The sequence below is a fragment of the Pollachius pollachius genome (genome assembly GCF_949987615.1).
Source record: "Pollachius pollachius genome assembly, chromosome: 15".
In the NCBI taxonomy this organism is placed as follows: Eukaryota; Metazoa; Chordata; class Actinopteri; order Gadiformes; family Gadidae; genus Pollachius; species Pollachius pollachius.
In genome coordinates, this window is record NC_136948.1 from 9,026,848 (window position 1) to 9,048,735 (window position 21,888).

The 21,888-nt window shown below is 43.0% G+C and overlaps 1 protein-coding gene across 1 annotated transcript; it reads left to right on the top strand.

Moving 5' to 3' along the window:
* Positions 1-7,422: 7,422 nt before the first annotated feature.
* Positions 7,423-18,086, top strand: lbh (LBH regulator of WNT signaling pathway). The gene is made up of 3 exons (XM_079753071.1): positions 7,423-7,631; positions 12,289-12,391; positions 14,977-18,086. The coding sequence occupies exons 1-3, from the start codon at positions 7,603-7,605 to the stop codon at positions 15,202-15,204; spliced, it is 360 nt and encodes a 119-aa protein (XP_079609197.1). The 5' UTR covers positions 7,423-7,602; the 3' UTR covers positions 15,205-18,086.
* Positions 18,087-21,888: the final 3,802 nt, after the last annotated feature.

Consider the following 21,888-nt stretch of genomic DNA (forward strand, 5'->3'; position numbering starts at 1 on the left):
CTCTCTCTCTCCCTCTCTCTCTCTCTCTCTCTCTCTCTCTCTCTCTCTCTCTGCCTCTCTCTCTCTCTCTGCCTCTCTCTCTCTCTCTCTCTCTCTCTCTGCTTCAACTTTGACTCCTCGGGTTCAGGAACATTCTCCACTAAGAGGGAAGAAAAGAAGGGGGGAGAAAATATTTCAAAGGATGAGCGTGGAGGTAATTGCGGTGCAGTACGCTTTACTGAGGGGTAATACGATGTAGCCCCCCGGTGTTTCTGACACAACAATAGGTACGACAGCCGGAGTTGCAGCTGTAGCAACTGGGGCTAACATAATAGATATTGGTGGCTAACACAGCTAACACATGAGCGGACCTCGGTGGCTAACACACGGCTAACACTTGGAACATTAGTAGTGAGCAAATGAGCAGTACCATAATTCTTTCATCTATAAACATCGGGGAGAAAACATGTTCGGGGGGTGGTTGCAGGATTGTTTTCCAAAGCCTAGCGGGAAGGTTCTGAGTTTGATCCCCAATGCCCAGTGTCTCCCTGTGGTCTTCCTTGAGCTAGATGTCCATCCTGGCCCCTAAATATCTTCCTCTGAATAAAATACAAGCTGCCAGGAAGGAAAGCTTCTGCTAACAGACCAAATAGTAAAAATTTTAAAAGACAAGGTACAGGGGTTCCAGATCGGGCTTGATGGCCTCAAGGCTGCGGAGGTATGGCGGAGATAGAGGAGCAGGATGTGGACCAGCAGGAGGAGCTGCTGGTCTGTCAAGGGCCCGTCCACACCGCTCCACCACCCCCTCTATTTGGACAGGGTTTATTTTCAGCCTCTCTGTGAATGTTTAGCACGAAACCCTACCCTGCAATAACCAGGCACTGAGCAGGGACATGTGGCCACCAGACTCAGACCCATGTTTCCACCCCCCTCCTCTCCATCTTCTCTCTCTCTCTCTCTCTCTCTCTCTCTCTCTCTCTCTCTCTCTCTCTCCTCTCTCTCTCTCTCTCTCTCTCTCTCTCTCTCTCTCGTTCTACCTCTTTCCTCTGTTTTTCTGCCTGCTGTTCCTCAGAAAACATTGTGTCCCACGGCATGAGCAAACATGTTTGGCTGTCTTTTCCGTGAACCTGCAGAATGGCAGGACCCCCCTCTTTGCCTGCACATAAGGCAGCACAACCACCTCCGATCTGGTGTTACTCAGAGCGGGTGAGACAACAAACCTTGAAGTTGGCTTTCTGTGACCTTTAAAGGTATTTTAATGGCCCTGTCTCTTGGCTATTGGAAATTGTTTGGCAGGGCACGGTAATTGTATCTCTGCGGTGCAGAACGCGGCTGATTTCGCTTGGAAAAGCTGCCCTCTAGTGTTAACACGGGGAATTTCAGCTTCAACAACTAGCCCCCGCTCGTATACAATTTTAACATAAAAGGAGGTGTTCCAGTGACTCACACCTGCGTTTTGCTTGTTGCCAGTAGCTGAGCGGCACGGTGCCTGCCTTTCATCTCTTTCATCCTCCTTGAATGTATGCAACAGTGTGTGTGCTGCTGCCTCAGTGTAATTGCTTTTCCAACCTAGAGATGCATGATGGCTGACCTCCGGACGGAGAAGTGGTTGTTTAAGGAAATAGTGTTTTCATTGAGAGACCCGCTTATTCCGCTTTTTTCAAACTTCAAACTGTATCATATAGTCATTCATTTGAAGCAGTTACAGGATCAAACAGAACGAGAAAATTAGATGTACCTTGAACTCAGATGTCATTGCCGTAACTATCTTAATGATAGTTAGGCCTGCCCTGCCTGTGAGCCACCCAGAAACGCTCCCATGATATTACAATAGACAGAAAACACATGTTTGAACGGCAATGAAATATGCCGAGGGCACATATAAGAGAGAGCAAATAATTTCGCAAAAAAGTCAGATACAAAGTTGTAAAAAAAAAGAGTTAATCAATTTCTTGTGTACATTCTCACGCACACAAACTCTCTCTCTCTCTCTCTCACACACACACACACACACACAAATATATATACACAAACACACACAGGTACAGAGAAATACACACACACACACACACATACACACACAAACACACACAGTGAATATGTGTGAGGTCGAGCTCTTCAACTCTGACGGTGGGATACAATACATATTTGATGGAGTTATTGCCTGTATTGTATTAATGACGTGCAGTGTTCAGGCACACAACATAACGAGCTGTGAGCTGACATGATCTGTCAAACTGACTTACTGAAGGTTGCTCTGTAAAGTGTGTATGTTTGTATATGTGTGTAGGAGACAACGACAAAAGAGAACGAGAGGTCGAGAAGCAAAGAAGTAAGAAAAAACGCCAAAACGAGGGATGGAGGGATTAATGGAGTGCAAAAAAACTAAACGGTTATTATAAATCGAGTAAAATAACTGTTAATCATGCTTGACTTAAGCAGGCGTATATGAATAAATTGACATGTGCAATTAGAAAGATGTACACACTCCCCCCGGTCTGTTTGAGATCTGGAAAAGTTTCTTAACAGCTTCAGGATGCCTTGTTTGGACCAAGCCTTCAAATCTAAATCGTTTTTGACCTTGTTGAATAACCGATGAAGTTAATTCTACCCTCCTTGGCCGCAGTCCAACACCACTCTCTGTGACATGTGTACATCCTTTCATACAGCAGGCGTGGAACCAACGAGAGATCCCTCCCTTCGCTGGAATCGATTAAATAGTAAGGAGGGGGAATAAAGGCAAATGCACATCTGATGCCAAAATCTCAAGCAGATTTCAGCATCGAGGTCGTAATGATGTTTGGTTTAGGTTTCCTGTTTACATGGTGCGTGGAGGTGAAGGGAGGCCATCAAAACTGAAATAGAAGTTAAGCTGGTACAATCCAGCCTGGAAACTCTCACAGTGAAATGCTGAAGGCAGCTCTGTGAGAGCTCTCTCTCTCTCTCTCTCTCTCTCTCTCTCTCTCTCTCTCTCTCTCTCTCTCTCTCTCTCTCTCTCTCTCTCTCTCTTTCTCTCTCTCTCTCTCTCTCTCTCCACCATCGCTCGTCTTTATTCTTAGACCAGCTGCCTCTCAATGACATTCACTTTTCAATGCAGTTTGTTCAAGGCAATTCAGGAGTTATATGTAACAAACGCACTGTCCTAAATCATGAAATAACCACGGTGGGCTATATAAGATTAAAGAAACATGTTCACAAGTCTAAAGGGCTACTCTGACAAGAAGGCTTCAGCCATTATGTTCTCTTGTGAAATTTCAGTTCAGAATGTTTTAGTTTTTCCCTTTGTGTGACATTATTACCCCAGGTTGCCAGCTATGAAACAAATGTGCACGCAAACACAGCATGCTGCAGCCCTGGAAGCAAGCAAACTAACTGGATCAAATGTACTAGATTCTACCCAACCTAAAACATCTTGTCCTCTTTCGTAAAATCTCCATGACCAGTGGTGTGCTAATACACATAATACATCAGCTGGTTTATAATTTGCACACAAAAAAATAAATTACAAAAGTATACATTAGGTTATTAATTTATAGTGCATGACTTTTCGCTTGTCAAAGTCTAAATAGAGTAATTGTGCTCAACAGAAAATATAATTTTGTGCTTGACTCATCTTGCGCCCCTGTTCATTTAGTCTCCCCAACCTGGCAAACCATGTGAGCCAAACTAAACCAGGCATAATCGAAGGGCAGCTGGAGGAATCAAAATGGGAATTTATCTGGTGGGTGTGTGTCTGTGGGTGTGTGGGTGTGCTTGCGTGTGTGTGTGTGTGTGTGTGTGTGTGTGTGTGTGTGTGTGTGTGTGTGTGTGTACACGTGTATGTGTGTAAGTATGTCTGTGTGTGTGTGAGCATGTGCGTCACATGAACACATGAAACAGGTGACCAAACCCTTTGTAACTTTTTAAATGACCTTCATGACCAGGTGTAACTGGGTAAGGAAAATGCAAAACACACACACACACACACACACACACACACACACACACACACACACACACACACACACACACACACACACACACAAAATCTGAAAAAACTTAGGGTCAAAGACAGCTGCCAACATCTGTACCTGTGGTTAGTACTTAAGTATGGGACCCAGCAAGTGACCAGACAGCATGGTGGAATGGGTAAGTTGAATGGTTTGGGGGTGGGCTGCATACTTGAACCCTGTCTCCACAGAGCAGCGGTCTGTCTTTCCGTCCAGCCATGTGGACTCAATGATGGTGTGGAGGGGACGAGCTGCGCTCCTATAAAGTATAAAAGCTGCCTTCAGCCCCCTGAGTGTGGACAGACCACCTGCAAGAGAGCGTGGTTTGCAGTAAGCCAGGGGATCAGATGTCCCTTAACAGCACACACACACACACACACAGACACACACACACACACACACACACACACACACGAGGCCAAGACCAACTACGGAATCCACCAGTAGGTGACAAATACTAACTTGTATGAGTCACACATACACAAACACACAAAGACACACATATGCACAAACACATACACATTCACACACACACACATACACACACACACATTCACCTTCTAACACCAATATTAATAACCATGTCCACACAAACACACACACACACACACACACACACACACACACACACACACACACACACTAACATTGTGGTAAATAGAGAGAGAGCATTGTATCCAATGCAAGATTATTCCTGACAGCCGTGCATGCACATTTGCATGGGCAACAGCATAAGACGACATAAACAACAACAGTACTGAGTAGGCTATATGCAGAAGAAATGATTGACATTGCTATGGGTGTTCTTCTAAAGGGGGATTTGAATGCATTTAACTCATTACCATTGGTGTAAATCCCCTCCATGTGCGGCAAATGTGGACACAAAATGGTTTTGGATTGAACACCGCAACAACAACAACAACAACAACAACAACAACAACAACAACAACAACAAAAACAACACAAAGCAACAGTACTTTGATTGTTCAAAGCTGCAGGAAGGAAGCTCAGGCCAAGGGGATGTCTCGGGTGCCTGTGGACTGGCGTCTCCATCAGAGGCTAATTCATTTACGCATCATGCGGTCGACGCTTGGCCTCTCTCCTGCTGCTCTGAGGCCCATCAGCCGTTCCCAGATGTGCAGCTGCGGAGATTATTAGGGAGCAGCGATCAAGGCAGCTGCCCTGCAATTACTCTAAGAGCCCAGATGGGAGCGCCAAAAACAACAACTTTTCGAATAAGGACAAACGATGTTTTTGAGACAACACATCCCCTTAATTGTTGGCACTTAATTAACTCATTACATGGTTTAATTACATACTAGATACTACATACATACTAATAAATCATTAATAATACGTGGAATGTACTTAAAACACCCTTACAGTCGCCTGGAATACATTTTGTTCTGCACATTATCTATATTATTTACTAATGTATATATTCTAAACTGTCTTTTGACTGACTGGGTCCTTTCTTTTAGTCCAATTCAATAGCTGATTCACCCCTAAAATGTTGTAAACGATGGTATTTGTTAGGAATCTGTTGTCCACCCACAGTTGAGTTTCCAACTGACCTCCTTGAACCTTTGGATCAACATGAATCTGTTCCATCTGGGTTTTTAAGAAGGTTGAGATACAGATTGAGTAGACAGTGCCTCAAGGTGATCAGAATCCATTACTTTCATCCAGTATATTTACAAACAGACAAGCCAAGGTATTTGAGTTGGCCGATTCATCCTTCACAATCTGGAGAAACTTATTTTAAACAGTTACCTCTTGTATGCATCTGTTTAAAATGTCAACAACATGGTTACCAAGTAAAAATTAGGACACACAAACTTCAACAAATTTCCCTGTGTATGGATGATAGGAGATTACTAACATTGTTGAATGGTATTGCATAACATGTAACAGCTTACTCCAGTCCTGGAACTGCCCAGAGCAGTATTCATTAGGTTTATATTTAAATATATATTTCACATGGCATTTTAACGTTTGACAGTTTAAGCTGAGCTTCATTGTTTTGGTTTGGACTATTAACTACTTTTACAACAAACTCTTTCAATATAGCCTACATTTTCTGTGCATACGGACTAGAGTTAAGCAAACTGGAGGAGGTTCAATCACAAACAGGAAGAAGAACAGCAAAGGCATAAAACATGTAGAAATAGATGTCCCATCAGTGCGAGCCCTCACCTATTTATGTTACGCTAGCGACATCTGGTGGCTTTTCATACACAACCAAGTCATAACCGAATCATATAATTTAGGTTTTTATAGATCAAAATGGATTGTTGTGTACAAAGGGAAGTTGTTCACGGTATAGGAATAAAAACGAGGGCCTACAACCCCAATGTTTAATTTCTGAAAAAGGCTGCACTAACAGGCCTGAGTGTAAAGCAAAAAGGCACAGTATTAGGATTATGTGGAAAAAAAAACAACATAGTAGGATTCGACTATATCAAGTAAATGGTATTATTTAAATAACGTCCTTATAGGCTTTTGATTTGCTGTAGTCTTAGTTTACATGAACTTATATAGAATCCTAAATAGATAAACATATGGATGACACCAACAAGTAGATATTACACAGTAGACTTATAGCCTACATGATAAAGTATGATTCACTCCGACCATTCCATCGATATACCATGCAGAAAAGCAAATTAACAAAAATGACTATGCCTATTGTTTCTCAGATTTCCAAATTTATTTGGTAGGGACAGGGCCTACAAAGAGGGATCAGAACGTCAATATAGACAATATGCTCCATGTTTTTGATGCCTGCCACCAGATGGCAATACTGTAGACCATTTTCTCGTGTGGAATCGCAACCCTTCTTTGCTTGCCTCTTTCAAACTATGCTCATTCTGCGTGGAAAACTACTAACTCAACTGGACAACAGCAATAACGCTCTATAGATCATTGCCACATAGGTAGGGCTATTAACCTTTGGATTTTATTTGGGAACGCCGGGCCTTTTAGCTGTCGGAACATACATTAGCCTAATACATCGCACAATGTGTAGGGAAACGGCCGTTTGAAACACCATTCATTAATTGTGATACAAATATAAAATTTGCGTGCCCTTGGAATTTGTGAATGATATCCAACCCTTTCCCTCCCGAGTTCCCCATATGAATTCATGTCACGAATTTCCAAATGGTGAATGTTTTCTTCTTTTTTTTAAGAAAGGGCTGTCACTTTGTTGCCTTAGCGACTACAAGTCAATGGCATCATGCAGTATGTTCTCTATCCCCAATGAAATGTTTCATTCCTTGCTGCCGTCATTTGGATGCGAGGCACCTGTTCTCTGATTGGCTGGGAGTTCTAATGGCGTCGCCATTGATGAATTGTGCTCTGCACAGCAGAGGGGGTGTGTCTTTCATGAAGATGTACACGCCTCTTATATAAAAGCTCTATACAACTATTGCGTCCATCAGACGGACGAATTTGTTCAACTATTCAATGGTAGGGAAATACGCTGCAAACTGACGTTTGCAATAACTTTCAAATAATAATATTAAATTCAGACCATTTAAAAGGGCAAAACACCTTTCGCCTTGGAGAAAAAGAAGAAAACACGTTTCTATAAAGTATCTAATCAACCCGAATTGATAGCAGGTGTGAATTCATGTCTGTGTATTCTCCTCTGATACACTGGTGAGTATATTTTGACTCTTTATATTAACATAAAACTACTGTCATGAATGTCGTTTCGTGAAAAACGTTATCATTACGTAAATTGATAATTATATTCTGAGCACTTGGGTGAGATTGACGTATTCAATGGAACGCTTACATCGCCAGGAAATCAATAGGCTTACATAAGCTGCATTTGGATGTGTTCGTTACTAAAATATAGGTCTCCATTATCTTTTTGTTTTTGTTTTAGCCTACTATCCTCAGAAAGCCTATTGCACTTTTTAATGTAGCTGTAAATTATAATTATTGCACTAACTTATTTACACACGAACCTAATATTGAACTCTGTGTGTGTGTGTGTGTGTGTGTGTGTGTGTGTGTGTGTGTGTGTGTGTGTGTGTGTGTGTGTGTTCTCTACCAGGAAGTGTACTGTAACCACACTTTTGTTCTTGACTCTACATTTAGTACTTGCGTGCTTCGGCTGTGGTGCAGTTGTTGCACGAAACAAATGGTTTCCTCTCCAAAAATTTCCATTTCTGATATCTGATATCTTTTACCTATTGGTGTTACCAATTCCAGCTCACTCTTGGGGGTCCGGCCCATCCCATCCCTCTCCTAGACCCCACACGATGCCGTGCGACTTGGGCGTCGCACTGCTCTGTGTTGGGGTGGCATGGAATGCAGTGAGCAGTCTGGCGGCCTCCGAGTTTAGATTTATAGCAGGAGAACGGGTGTCAGCGGCAGGGGTGGGGTAAATAACTTTAATAATTCACAAGGTAATATCCAATCGTGCGCAATGGGTTAGACTGCTGCACCTTTCAACTTGGACCACGTCAGCTGCAGCAGCAGCACCACCGCAGCCACTGGAGAGTTCACCCAGGCCCATTGAGGGTTCAGGTGATGGGTCTTCCTGGAGTCACTCACTTAGGTTGGCCTGCTTTGTATCCTTGATTGGCAGTCTATGAGGAAACGGTTGCATTCAAGGCTCATCTCTCCATGATAGATGACGGTATTAAGAACAGGATGGTTATGTGGCTAGGGCGTGTGTCTCCAAACACCTACAGTCATAGGGGTACCAAGTTCGGCCCCCAATGTATGCAGCCTAACCTGTAGGCATCCCGCAAGATGCCCAAACCCCTGCCTGCTCCTTCATCACATGTATCAAAAATGATGAAAGTTGCTTTGGCTAACTCTACTAAATAGTACAATGCGATGGTAGGACTTAATGGCACGCACATCATGAGAAATGATGTGCGTGAAATGAGGCCTATAACGGAATTTAATTTGATGCATTGGAGTTCCTTCCTGTGACTAATCTACAATTGTGGTGACTGCAGCCAAACACGGGATATCTTTGCTTGCATTGGTGTCAGGGTCGGTGGTGATTCGGTGGATATTTCCACTCTTCTCAGTAATAAAAGCCATTATATGATTTGTGTCAACTGGCTGAACCTTCAAGGCCTTAATCAAGTCATTTTCTCTCCTGGGGTCCATGTGACTTGAAGGGACTCATGCTGGAAATTTTCATGGCATTTATAAATTCCTATTCTAATGTCTACATTACTGCTGCTCAGTTGGATTTGGGCTGTTTTTCTTGTGTTTGTGTATTGCTTTAAACTGTTGGCTGGCCGTCTCGTCTACAGGGCCAGTGTTGGCTGCTGAATACATGAGATCAGGTGTAAGGGATCTGAGCATCTAAAGTAATGGGCTTTGAGAAGATCTGTCTCGATGACGCTCACACTAAAAGTAGGCGGCTGCAGCCTGAATGAGGTTTATCTGGTGCAGAAAATAGAAACGGCCAGCAATTAGTCTCTGTTCCCAACTGTTGGGTTAAAACCCAAACAAGAAAACCAATCCATTGATCCTGATACACTAATGTCCTGTGATTCATTGAGGTCGACCAATCATAGAAGACCTTTTTGGATGGGACGTTGGCTGTGTGTTTGTGGCCCCGCCCTCCACTTCCACCTCATTGTGCCCCTTTATGTTTTATTGGGCCAATGTTCTGTTATTCTAAGCTGAGCAGGATGTTTATATGATCCTTACGGAGAAATATGACTGGCAAGGTCTGACTGTTTATCTTCCTTCCCTCCCTTTCCCCTGCTGCTCTCCACGACTTGAGGTCATCCCTGACAGAAACCCCCCTCTCCCCGTTCCTCTCAAGTCCCTCCTCATGATCCATGCATGTGACCCTAAACCCTCCAAACCCATCTCTAGGATGTAATGAGCTCAGGATTATACTGCTTGCGTCTCTCTAACTAGTGGAGTAGAGGTAAGGGGATTTTTTTTTTTTTTTTCTTTTTTAAAGGTTCCTTTCTAACAAGATAGGAGAGGCTACGGTGGCCTGTGAGGTGCCAGTAGGTATTCCCAAATGATGTCATCGTCGACGACAGAATATAGTAGCCTGGCAAGGGATGAGGTTCCTTGATTGATTTATTTGTTTTTAGTCTGTAAAACTATAGGTCATAGCTTAAAGCAATGCTGCAAATTAAACAGACTCGTCCTCTCTCGAGCCGTTTGTCCATTCTAGGGTACTTTAGAGACTTGGTGGGCTCCGTGGAAGAGGAACCCGTCCCTATGTAGATATAAAGAGCTCATTTTAAGGTAAAGAAATCATTACAATTATTTTCATCAGATTAAACACAAATTAAAACATGATTATATAACGTTTCCAAATCCGTTCCGCTACATGCCACTCAATTACACACACTGCACCTTTTTAAGTGTGGCCGGGTTTCGGTTCAGCAATGGACTTAAATGTTTTAATGAGGCCCTCTTGTGTCTTCTCCCTTGTTGCTCTCGATTCTGAGATTGAATGGTGGTAATGCCAGGATTTCTGTCCAAAAGATACAGATCGGAAGCGATTACTATTTGAACCACACTAGGGTCCAATGGGTTTAGTGATGCAGCAGAACTCTCATAACTAAACAAGATTTGGCGAGATTATGAAATGATTGGATTTACAGGAGTACATTTATTTTTATTTTAACCTAATCCTTTCAAATGACTGATTTACAATGGTGGTCATTCATACATCTCAAATATTGTCAGTTTGTTTTGACCAAGTGGTCAAATCTGAACTTTAATATGATGACCAAGAGTCAGTTGGGAATTTGAGCGAACCTACTGGAAGTACAACCTTTTCTTTGTACATGGAATTCCTAGTTGTAGTTTGGTGAATGGCTCATAGTGAGTCATTGATGGAGACTGAGAAGTGGCTCTATTTTTGCTTTGTGCTCTAAACGGTAAACGCTTCATGTACCAATTGCAGAAGTATGACAAACCGAAACTTGACGTGTTTTTCCAAGATGGGAGGGGAATAAATCTTGCTTGATTAGAACAATTTGTTCATTCATGCCTACTGTAGAGAAGTTGTCTTAATTGCGACACTTTCCAGCTATCCTTACACAATTTCACATGGAGAACATATGGTATGATGCAAAAAGTAATTATTTAAACTACAATGGTGTTTTCAATTCCCCAGAGACCGTGTGGCTCGTTTATCAGTCTGCACACGCGACGGTGTCCTTTAGCTTGTTTCCATTGTCTTATTTGGCCAGCAACCACACTGACCACAAGCCTTGGGTCGATGACCACCGTGCCCTCTGTCTTTAAATAGAGTGCGTGAGAAGTACTCTGAGCATCTCCTCTCAGGCAAGAAGTTGGTTCAAAGACCTGCCCCAATTCATTTATTTAGAATTTTTCTTGACAATTCTGTATGGCAAGTGCAATAAACTTTTACAAGTTTCTCTAAAATGGAAAGTTCTTCCTCGCTTTGAAACGGATGTGTATTTTCTTTTGGTTAAACCCCGGTCAAATGGCACTGCACGCCCACGAAATCTCCTTGAAAATGTGTCACTGCTTTAGCGCATTGTCTTGTATCTACAGAATGTTCCGTTATCCAAACCGCATCATTTTAGTGGTGCAGATTCGCAGTGCAGTGGCACACTAAAGCATAGGGGATTTTGTGTTGTGGTCAAGTCAGTTGACAATAACTGCTGAGAAAATTAACCGACTTGAAAGTGAAGGTATACTTTCTAAAGACAAGTTAAGCTCCTGTTAAACAGTTGGTTTCTCTAGCCTTATTTTGTTTACATTTCTAATCTGTAGTTTAGAAAACTGTAGACTATGATAAAGCTGTTAAGACAACCATTTAATGGACAATTCAACTTGCGATATCGGCCCTGCTTACTCAGATAAATTCTTAATTAATTGGAAATGCATTTAAAGGGGTGATATGTCTCCAGGTGTGAGTGTGATTAGCCATTACAAGCTGTTCGAAAATCTGCCTTTTCCTGTGTTTTATTGACATCAAAAGTGGGAGTGTCCACCTAGATGTACGATAGATAGATGAGCAACATTTGCTACAGTCCACTGGGTACGCTGGTAGATTGATCTAGCATACATCCAAATGGACACTCCCACTTGTGATCTCACTAAAACGCAGGAAAAGGCAAATTTTCCAACGGCTTGTAAGGGCTAATCACACTCTCACGTGGTAGCATGATATCACCCATTTAAAGTCTTATATTTGTACTTTAAAGTCCCATTCTGCATGTGGAAGACAACATATTGTGAGCAGTGACATACACTATCAATATGGTGTACCTTTAGGGTATTAAAAGGACATCACTAACCCCCACATGCTTCCCCTTTCCCTCTCTGCCACCTGCAGCATAGTGTTTCTGCCCACCAAAGACATGACCGAGGTGATGATCAACAGCACGCCAATGGACGACATGAGGCTCAGTCCGAGCAAGGACAGGCTGACCTTCCAGGTATGACACACACACACTGATGCACACATATGCATGAGAGAGACAGACACAGAGAGAGAGGGAGAAGCTAGAGAAATGGAGAATCCACAAAGAGGAGTCACCCCTCTTGTGCTTTGTTAATCTATTTCTGCCGTTTTCCCATCGTTACATTTGGATGATGTCGGTGAGGGCCATTCTGGCCACGGCAGCAGGACAGGATAAACATCTAGTGGTGGAGCACTGGGAGTTTCCCACTTTGCAGGTTATGCTGGGAATAGGTGTATTATATGCTAGACTGAATGTATAGATGGTTTTACTTCAGTCAACATTAAAAATGGCAAAATAAACAATGTTGCATGACTATTACATTTTCTATCATTCTCCAAAAAACATGCTTTGTTTAGAATATTCCCCTGGTACGGCTCCTCTGACAGAAATACCCTGGTAGATGCTGAGACATTACTAGCCAGCCCCCAGGTGGCTGTGACAAGATGTCTTCTTTGGTTTTTTTCATCCTTTGTCTTGCTGTCAACTAGAGGCGTGTTCTCTGAAACATCCCTGCATAGGTGTTATTCCAGGCAGTGTCTGCAGGTTGGACGCATTATAAAGGGCTCAAAATATACCAAGGTCGAGGGGAATTGTCACCCAGAGGACATAGACTGACCCATAGGAAGCCGCGGTTTCCTTTTTCTTTTTTCTTTATTCACAACCCAGCTGTACGCGTCAGTCTGACAGGATGAGAGGGGTAAATTAGGGACATGGAGAGCCAATATGCCACTTCCTCTCAATTTCCCAACATTTGCTGGACCTTCTGTTCTGTGATGCATGGCCAAGCTTCAGGCGTGCCCTCAGAACCGTTGCAGTGATGGCTTTAGTGGCTTTGATCCAATTTGCATGACTGCCACCAATGCTTTATGCATGCATGTTCTTTGCGTAGATTAAACCCCCCCCCAAAAAAGAATCTTGTCTAATCGCATAACTGAAATGTGTGTAATCTACTGTAATTCAACATTCGTGCTCATTGAAATGGGCTGACACATTCAATTCAGCACTGTCCAAGTGTGGTTTAATCACAACAGTGGCTTGAAGACTTGGGAGCTGAAGCTACTCCCAGCCAACCTTAGAGCAACCTGAATATAGCCAACAGTGGGACTCACTTTGGATTTGTGGCAACTCCTTTTCCCTGAAGTGAAACAATCTATGACATGAATTGGCTTCAGGTGCTCCAATGGCAAGGTCATCCACTGCCTCACCTCCACTTAGTGCTGATGTAGACTAGTAGCAACGCATGCCGGAAAATGCATATCGGGAAAATGCCTGGCCATCTCCAAAAATAGCTTTAAAATGACCTTTGGCTTTGTGTTTATTCTCTATTGCTCGTTTCCATATATAACAATTGCTTGGTGTCAATTCACAACTCCACACCCACATGCATACCAAAGCTTTGTCCAAATGTGTGCTCGGTGTAAGTAGCTGCTCGTGCCGTGCAACACACAGTCTACGAAGAATACCAAAGCACTGACTGGAGACATGCCCTTAACACCATGGCAATTTCTCTCTTTCACAGGGCAATTTTGCCCTTCTATTCTGCTCCTCATTCCACTGCTGTGGTATTCATGCAAACAACGAACACGGCCAAAACCCCCCACCCCCAACCACCACCAACCCACTCCATCAACCCCTCTCTTGCCTCATCTAATGCTTTCTTTCCACTGGGCTCCTTGCCCGTCCCCTTCCAATGTTTCAAAGTGAAATATGCAGGTCTAAAAATATTCTTCCACTTTATCCAAACAACAGCAAAAATACTGTTCTTGGACCAGGAGTGATCTGTCTTTTTCCTTATTTTTTTTGCTCTGTGCAGTTGCTCTGGGCTCTGAGAATTCAGGGAAGTTGTGGCTGGATATCCAATCTTTGAGGACGGGGAATGCATGTAATATTTTGTTAAAGTCTCTCATGCCCTTCAGTTTAAATCAAGAATCCATAAATGCATTTATATGCAAGCCACATTTGGACATGCCTCTACAAATTTGCCTGGTTCGCTTCAATTCCTTTTATTTCTTTTTAACATTGTAATTGACTTGGAAATCCATAAATGTGCTGTATAACCTTTGACACATACTGAGTGATGCAATTTGCATATATAAGTTAGTAATTAGCCCGGAACTGCTTTGCAATACTGCCCATTTAGAGAATTTAAATGACCATGATGGCAGCGTTTGAGTCTGCAAGCACAGATCACATTCCTTGGTTACCAACACACCGGATCTGATGTAACTAGGCCTGGTGGAATTTTCACTGACACTCCCAGACGGAACATGAATGTTAAATGAGCCGAGAGAGATGTCATCAAGTAACCTGCCCTCGCCTTTATTTATTTTTTATTGGAGGCCAAGACAACCCGCAAAGGATCTGGAGAGGATCTCGGAACCCTAGAAAACTTGAATAATAATCAAGCGTGTTTATCTTCGGTTAACCATTTATAGTTGTTCAAAATCCGTTTTGAGATGAGGGATAGTGTTTATAATGTTAACCAAAAATAGAACCACTCAAATTGTTGAATGTGTACAAAGCTAACCCTTTTTGCACCTCGTCTTCTGTCCATGCAGATCTTCCCGGACCCCTCAGACTTTGATCGCTGCTGCAAGCTGAAGGACCGCCTGCCCTCTATTGTGGTGGAGCCGACCGAGGGGGAGGTGGAGAGTGGAGAACTGCGCTGGCCCCCAGAAGAGTTCCTTGTCAGTGAAGAGGAGGAGGAAGATGAAGAGGAGGAGGAGGAGCAGCAGCAGAATGGCAGTATTCAAAATGGACAGCCGATGCAGAATTCTGAGCATTAAACGCAGTTTTTTTTTTTTTGCTGCATTTGTTCACCCAAACCTCTTCCATCCATCTCTCTTCAACCTGCTCCCACCCCAATTACCCACACTGGCTGTACTGCACTTGGCAGACACAATGGCAGGCACATATTAAAGTCTATTGACGCCATCTTCCTCTGACACCAAAGCATCACTTCCATAAGAGAAGCAATACATACACATTCTCACGTATACTTTTTTACAATTTCAAAAAAATGTCTTTCTTAGGACTTGTGAACCACCCATTCCGGCTTGGGGAAAGACCAGAGACGTGGAGTTGTAAACTAGATTTTTATACCATGGTACCTTGCTTGTCTGGACCCAAAACGGATCTCATGTGTGCTGGTGGCAGAGCTTGGCTCCAAAGACGGAGTTGCACTGCTGGTGTCCGTGACGGTGTCCATTCTTTCCTTTCCATGGCTGGTGTCATGACCCTAGAGACTGTCATTGTCCCATGACGTTGTTGCTGTGGTACCTGTGGGGACTGTTGTCTGAAGTACAATGTCTAGTTTCTCCTTTGAAACATTTTTTTTATTGTAAGTACCATTGCTGTCTGCAGCTCTGTGTTTCGTTTGTGTAAGCTGTTAATCGGGGGAGATGTTTCCTAACTCGTCACTATTTTGATGTAGTCTAACTGTGGTGAAGGATCCTTATCGATGACACATGGTGAAGGCCTTGCCATATGGCTCCTGTGTAAAGCGGACTGCAAAGTATTTACATGCGGAGTGGTATGCGGAGAAGGAGTAGGACTGTAAACCAGCTTTTCAATGGGCAACATGTTATGTGCGGATATGATTGAACAAGGTCAAGAACTGAGGTGTACGATTGCAGTTGACGGGCTCATGTGTACACTGTTGTTAGTCTTCAGTGAGGTTAAGGCTTCAGCTGACCAACCTGGGGTAGTTGGTCACAAGTTTAAAACGGGCCCAGTTAGATATATATGTATATAGCCTCATGGAGCCCAGCCTAGAAGCCTTGTAGTGTTTTATATATCCTTTGTGTTCCTATCGCATTGAACTTATTGTTTTTCTTTTCTTTCTCTTTTGAAGGGGGTGGGGGGAATGACAGGGAAAGGACTTCTCTAGTGTGTGTTGACCATTGTAGCTTTCTTCTAAGTCTTCCTGATTTCAAGTCAGCCATTATGTTTAACGCGAGAACACAACAGATAGTGTCCATCATCGCTGATGCTGTCAATTTCTTGAGGAAATGTCCCATACACTGGTCCCAACATTTCACAAAATGATGTCAAGGGTGAAGGACCCGCTAGTCTGATGTATGAAGTCCTTTTATTTGTCATTCGATTTGAGGCATGCAAATGATTTGCCTCTATGCAATTGAAAGTTATGGGTGCCTCCTCCACTGTTTTGTACACCCACCGTTTGGAACACTTGTTTTTTTCATGTTTAAGGTTTTTGAGAAGTCGTGACTTGTGTACACGTCTTTTGAGCAATGCGGAGTTACTATATTTTCTACTTTATTCCTTTTGAATGGCATTAGAGCTGTGTACAGGGAAACTGCTGTCCCTTGGCCCCATGTTTTTATAAAGCTCAGGGAGAATTGGCCGCCATCTTTTTGTTTGTGTGTCTGTGTGAGTGAGTGTGTGTATTTAGACCACTTTCTCTGTGATGAATACAGAGGTTGTAAATAAACATGAATTTGCTTTAAAACTGCGCAACTCATTTTTTTATTAATGAGTTAAGACATTGAGATGCAAGATACAGGTAGGCCTTCTCCACAGGTGGAAAGATATAATCTATTTTATCAAAAGACAAAGAACCTGTTTCATATCTAGACACATGCAGTGGTTAGATATGAAAACACTCCTCCCGTCACATGCATTGGTTGCAAATGAAAGCTTGCATCCTTGCTCACTGCGAAATGAAGATGCAACGCTGCCAAATATATAACTGAAAAAAACTTGACAGTTCTTCCTGTCAACAACACCCCATCCCCCTCTCCCCGGATGGCAGTATAATTCAATTCCAGCACTGTTAAGTGTATGAGCTGTATGATGGCGTGCTATTGTTTCAATTAAAGGGACTTGTTTCCCCATTCACCCACTCAACAAAAAAAGTACTAATAGAAGTTAAGTGGAAGTGTTCTAATGAGGAACTGAGGTGATTTACAGGAACAAACACAATCGTTTCTGATCTGTGTGACAGTGGAAACTTCTGGTTTATTTATGGCCACGTTAAAGTGTTCCATTGAAAAGAGTATTTGATTGCCGTGTGTGTGTCGGGGCTTCAGAGTGTCCAGTGCAATACATATACTTAGAATGCGAAAAGGTCACTTCCTGGAAGGAGAACAATGCACTGACATTCTGTCCTGGTCACCTGGTCATGGTTTCCCTGGAAGAAAGAAAGTCTGCTGAATAAATCACTTGAGGGCCAAGAAACAGTGTTTTTGTCAGCATTGGCCGCTTATTGTGTTGTATAAATCATTTATGTTAGTTATTTCCTCTGTCATCTGATGTAGAAGTAAAAGCATGAATACAATTGAACTGTGCCCTAACGGTGTGCGGTGGTCTGTTAATAAACAGACCATTGTTACATTTGGCTTTTATAGATCATTGACTTCTGTGACCCCTTGTTTGAATAAAGTTCTCTACCGGGCCTATATTTTTGTGTACATACACAGGCTTCATTTAACAAAGTGATAAGGTGGCAGCGATATCAAGGACAGGGTTTGTGTCTTGCGTACGCACAACTGTGATGTTGAAGTGTGTGCATGTGGACCTGGCGTTGTATTAAAACCGTTGTCAGAGTGCTCAGAGTACAGGCCCTGATAGCTCTTCTAACTCATTCTTAGAATTCTTTCCGATGGAAACAATCTCGTTGCTGATCCCAGTGTGTCAGCAGAGTCTAACCCCTTCAACCCTCTCTCTCTGGCTCTCAACTATAGTCAACCTCCAGCCCCCGCCCCCCGCTTCACTGCTACACCCTCTTTATGCACCCCCAACATCCCCCCCCCCCCCCCCACATCGGACATGTCACAAGAGCAACATACATGCTCAACTCATTTGCACTTCCTCTCTGCACAGTGCGTCGGTTATTAGTTTTGGTTAATATGTCTCTCTCTTTCTTTCTCTTTCTCTCTCTCTCTCTCTCTCTCTCTCTCTCTCTCTCTCTCTGCATGTCTGTCCTGACTTTTAACTTATTCTGTTCAGTCTCCCTCACTTAACATGGCCTCAGAAATTATACTTTGCATTCCCACAATAGGGGAGGCAAGGGGGGTTATGTAATGTAGGTTAACACTTTGAGGACAGTGCCTCTAGTTCAATACCTGCTGTGGTTTGTGCGTTGAAATCCTGTCTCACGATGCACACGAGAAGCCTTCTCATTGTGGATGTGCGTGCGCACGTTTGCTTTAGGGTGTGTGCACTGTAGTGAAAACAAATATAGGAACGTGTGCCTGTGGATCTTGTTCTGACCCCTGGTGTGATGGTGAGTGCCATGTGCGTAAGAGAAAGATTATTTTCCCATGGTTCCTCAAGTGTGAGAAGAAAGCAGATCTCTGAGGACATGAAGTGAAAAAATGTGCCCTGTTATTTATAACCTGTCTGGAAGAAGAGAGAGCGAGTAGACACATATCTGGCACTGTCAACAAAGGGGGGAGATAGAATAAGATATAAAGGAGAAGGCAGTGGACCGGCGGAAGGAGAGGAAGTTGAATGAGTCACAGAAGAGAAAACATTGGGAGCTGAAGGTTTAGAAGACAGCCAGACAGAGTGAGAAGAAGTCAACTGAGATAATACTTGAGGATGGCAATAAGGGACACAGCTCATCTAAGACCACCTGGCAAGTGAAGCATGGTGACCAAGTGCAAATGCCCCCTTGAATAAAAACAAACAGATATAGATAGAAAGCCCTTTTCAGCGGACAGAATGGTTAAAATAATTCTCCGTCATGTGGTCTTTCTTCCCCTGACCCAGAAATAATCCAGAGACTTATTTGAGATGCTCATCTGGGAGGCAGCGTAATGACGCACTGATTACTATTCAAAACATAACCCCAGCTGACATCGCGATTAATCAAAGTCTGGCTCACAGTCAACACTGCTGCACAGACCTAAAACATGCACTCCCAAACAGTCGACGTAGACTGTGTTGGCCATAACGCACACTGGAAGAACTCAGCCACATTTAACATTTATTCAGCTCGATGACATTTTCACAGACGGCCCCCCGGGCCTTACATAGGGATGAGGTAACGGTTAGAGCACATCGCTATCTTGCTCTGAAGCTGATTTTCAAGCTCTTATTAATGGAGATGTATTAGGTGTGTGCAGTTGCCTAGGTTACTTTCTAACATTTAGGGCTGGGGGTCTGGGGGTCGTACCTCAGTCACTTTTTATGTCAAATACTTATTATTCAAATATTAATTTCCTGCATCCTGTTGAATCTTAAGGCCTCATTTTGTGCCTTTGCTGCATCAATTCATGATGTAAATGTCTATTTACACAATGTCTATTTCAACAAAATATTTAAATATATTGCAGTATGACTCTCAGGCATTCTGTATTGCTTTCAAATATGTATGTGTGTGTGTGCGTGTGTTTGTGTATGTGTGTTTTTAAAAACACACACAAGACCTAGGAGTGAGAGTCAAAAAAGACCCAGTGCTGAACATAATAGACCTGCCGCAGTCAGAAGTATTGTTGCATCTATGAGTAAGGTTATGTAGTTCTTAAAAAAAAAAAGTCCTGTGCGTCATTCATTTTCTTTGGGGGGCGGGGGGGGGGGGACAAATGCACGTGTTCAAAATATTGAGTGAGACATAAACCAAGCATTCCCCGAAAAATCTACGGCTATGGATGTGTGCCCTTGCGTGTGTTAATGTGCTAAGCCTCACACTGCCTCTCTTCCATAGGCTGGCTGTGATATAAATAGACAACTTATGCCACCGCTACTCTAATCCTTATTGCCTAGAGACCATGGTTGGGGGTGGTTGGGGGTAAGAGATAGAGAGAGAGAGAGAGAGAGAGAGAGAGAGAGAGAGAGAGAGAGAGAGAGAGAGAGAGAGAGAAAGAGAGAGAGAGAGAGAGAGAGAGAAGGATTGAAAAGAGGGATTGTGTAAGGTGTGCCGACCTGAAATACATGGCGTGATCTTCGAACCTATTGGAGGCACCGATACAACCCAGGTGACACTGCTTTTGAAATCGACATGCATAGAGGAGGAGGAGGAGGATGAGGAGGAGGAGGAGGAGGAGGAAAAGCAGGAAGAGAGAGAGACATGTGGAAACCCAAGAGTCGAGTCCAGAGGTGAAAAAAGAAGATTTATCTTTTGAGTAAAGTAATCCACGTCCCCACTGTGAACCCCCACCAACCCCTTCCTCCTCGTTTCAGTTGGCTTTCCATTACAAGGAAGCACAGGGGTCCATAAGAGGCAAGAATTTCTAAAACCAACAAACCAGATGGGTTCTATTTTCAACAAAGCCTAGTTAAAGGACTATCAATAGACTCTTCTGGGGGAGAGAAGAGAAGGGGGTGCTGGGGGAATCAAAACACAGAACGGTGTTAAAGGCCCAAAAAATGTTTTGGTTTCTTAACCCCCAGGGACTGGCCTAAGTGAAATGGCATGTACATGGCATTTACAACTGCTTTTTGATCTCTCCTCTTTAATCTGGTATGTTGCTCCTCCTCGACCTCTCTTAAGGAAAGAAAATCTTACTTTGAAAAAGGTTCTGACTGTTAACATTGTTGGCCCCTTGGACTTCTCAGTGGAGTTTTAGTGTGGGTAGCTTGTGACATTACTGTCAATTACAAGGAACAAATGTCTTGAATGCGTGCGGGTGTGTTCAGAAGTATAATACATTTAACTAAAGCCACTGTAAAATACAACAATACAAATATAGATATGCCTATAGGCATAGTTTCCAGTGCTGTTTTGACCTGAGGTCAAATGGATCACGGATTAAGAATGCAAGTGAATTGTGATGCCAGTTAAACAAGTTGTATCAGTATTGTGGACATTAGCATACAGGGAAGTCAGAGAACACTTGCATCTGGAAGTCAAAAGCACATCCGATATTACAATATGAAAACGTCCAGGTGTGTTTCTCTGCCACGTCATTGGATCGCACTAAAGCAACAAAAAAAGGTTGTCTTTTCCTCCTAAGTGATGTATTGACCCTTGGCAGTTTATACTGATAAACCTATACAGCCCATCCACTCAGCCTCTTAGATAGTGCATGCCACAGAGTCCAGCTCATGGAAAAGTCTTGAGTTTGACTAAGTGCACTCTCTTTTTTTGCCCTGTCCTTACTTCAGTCACAACTCACACACACACACACACACACACACACACACACACACACACACACACACACACACATACACGTATGCAACACACGCATGCATGCTCACTCACACACAAATGCACACACATGTAAAGACATATGTGCACACAATCTCACGCACATCATGAATGCTGAGTTAAATGGTAGACAGTAGATCATTCACTGTCTGTATAATAAACCATGGCAACGAAAGATACGATTTACACAGCTTTACAAGGACTACATGGCAGGGTCACGGTCGTTATCTGTCATCAATACATATTTCATATAATTACAACAAACATTCGGACATATCGCTAACATTACATAACATAAAGTCTTGTTATATTGATGACCGTCAGCGATTTAAAAAGCAAACAGGCGACGCAG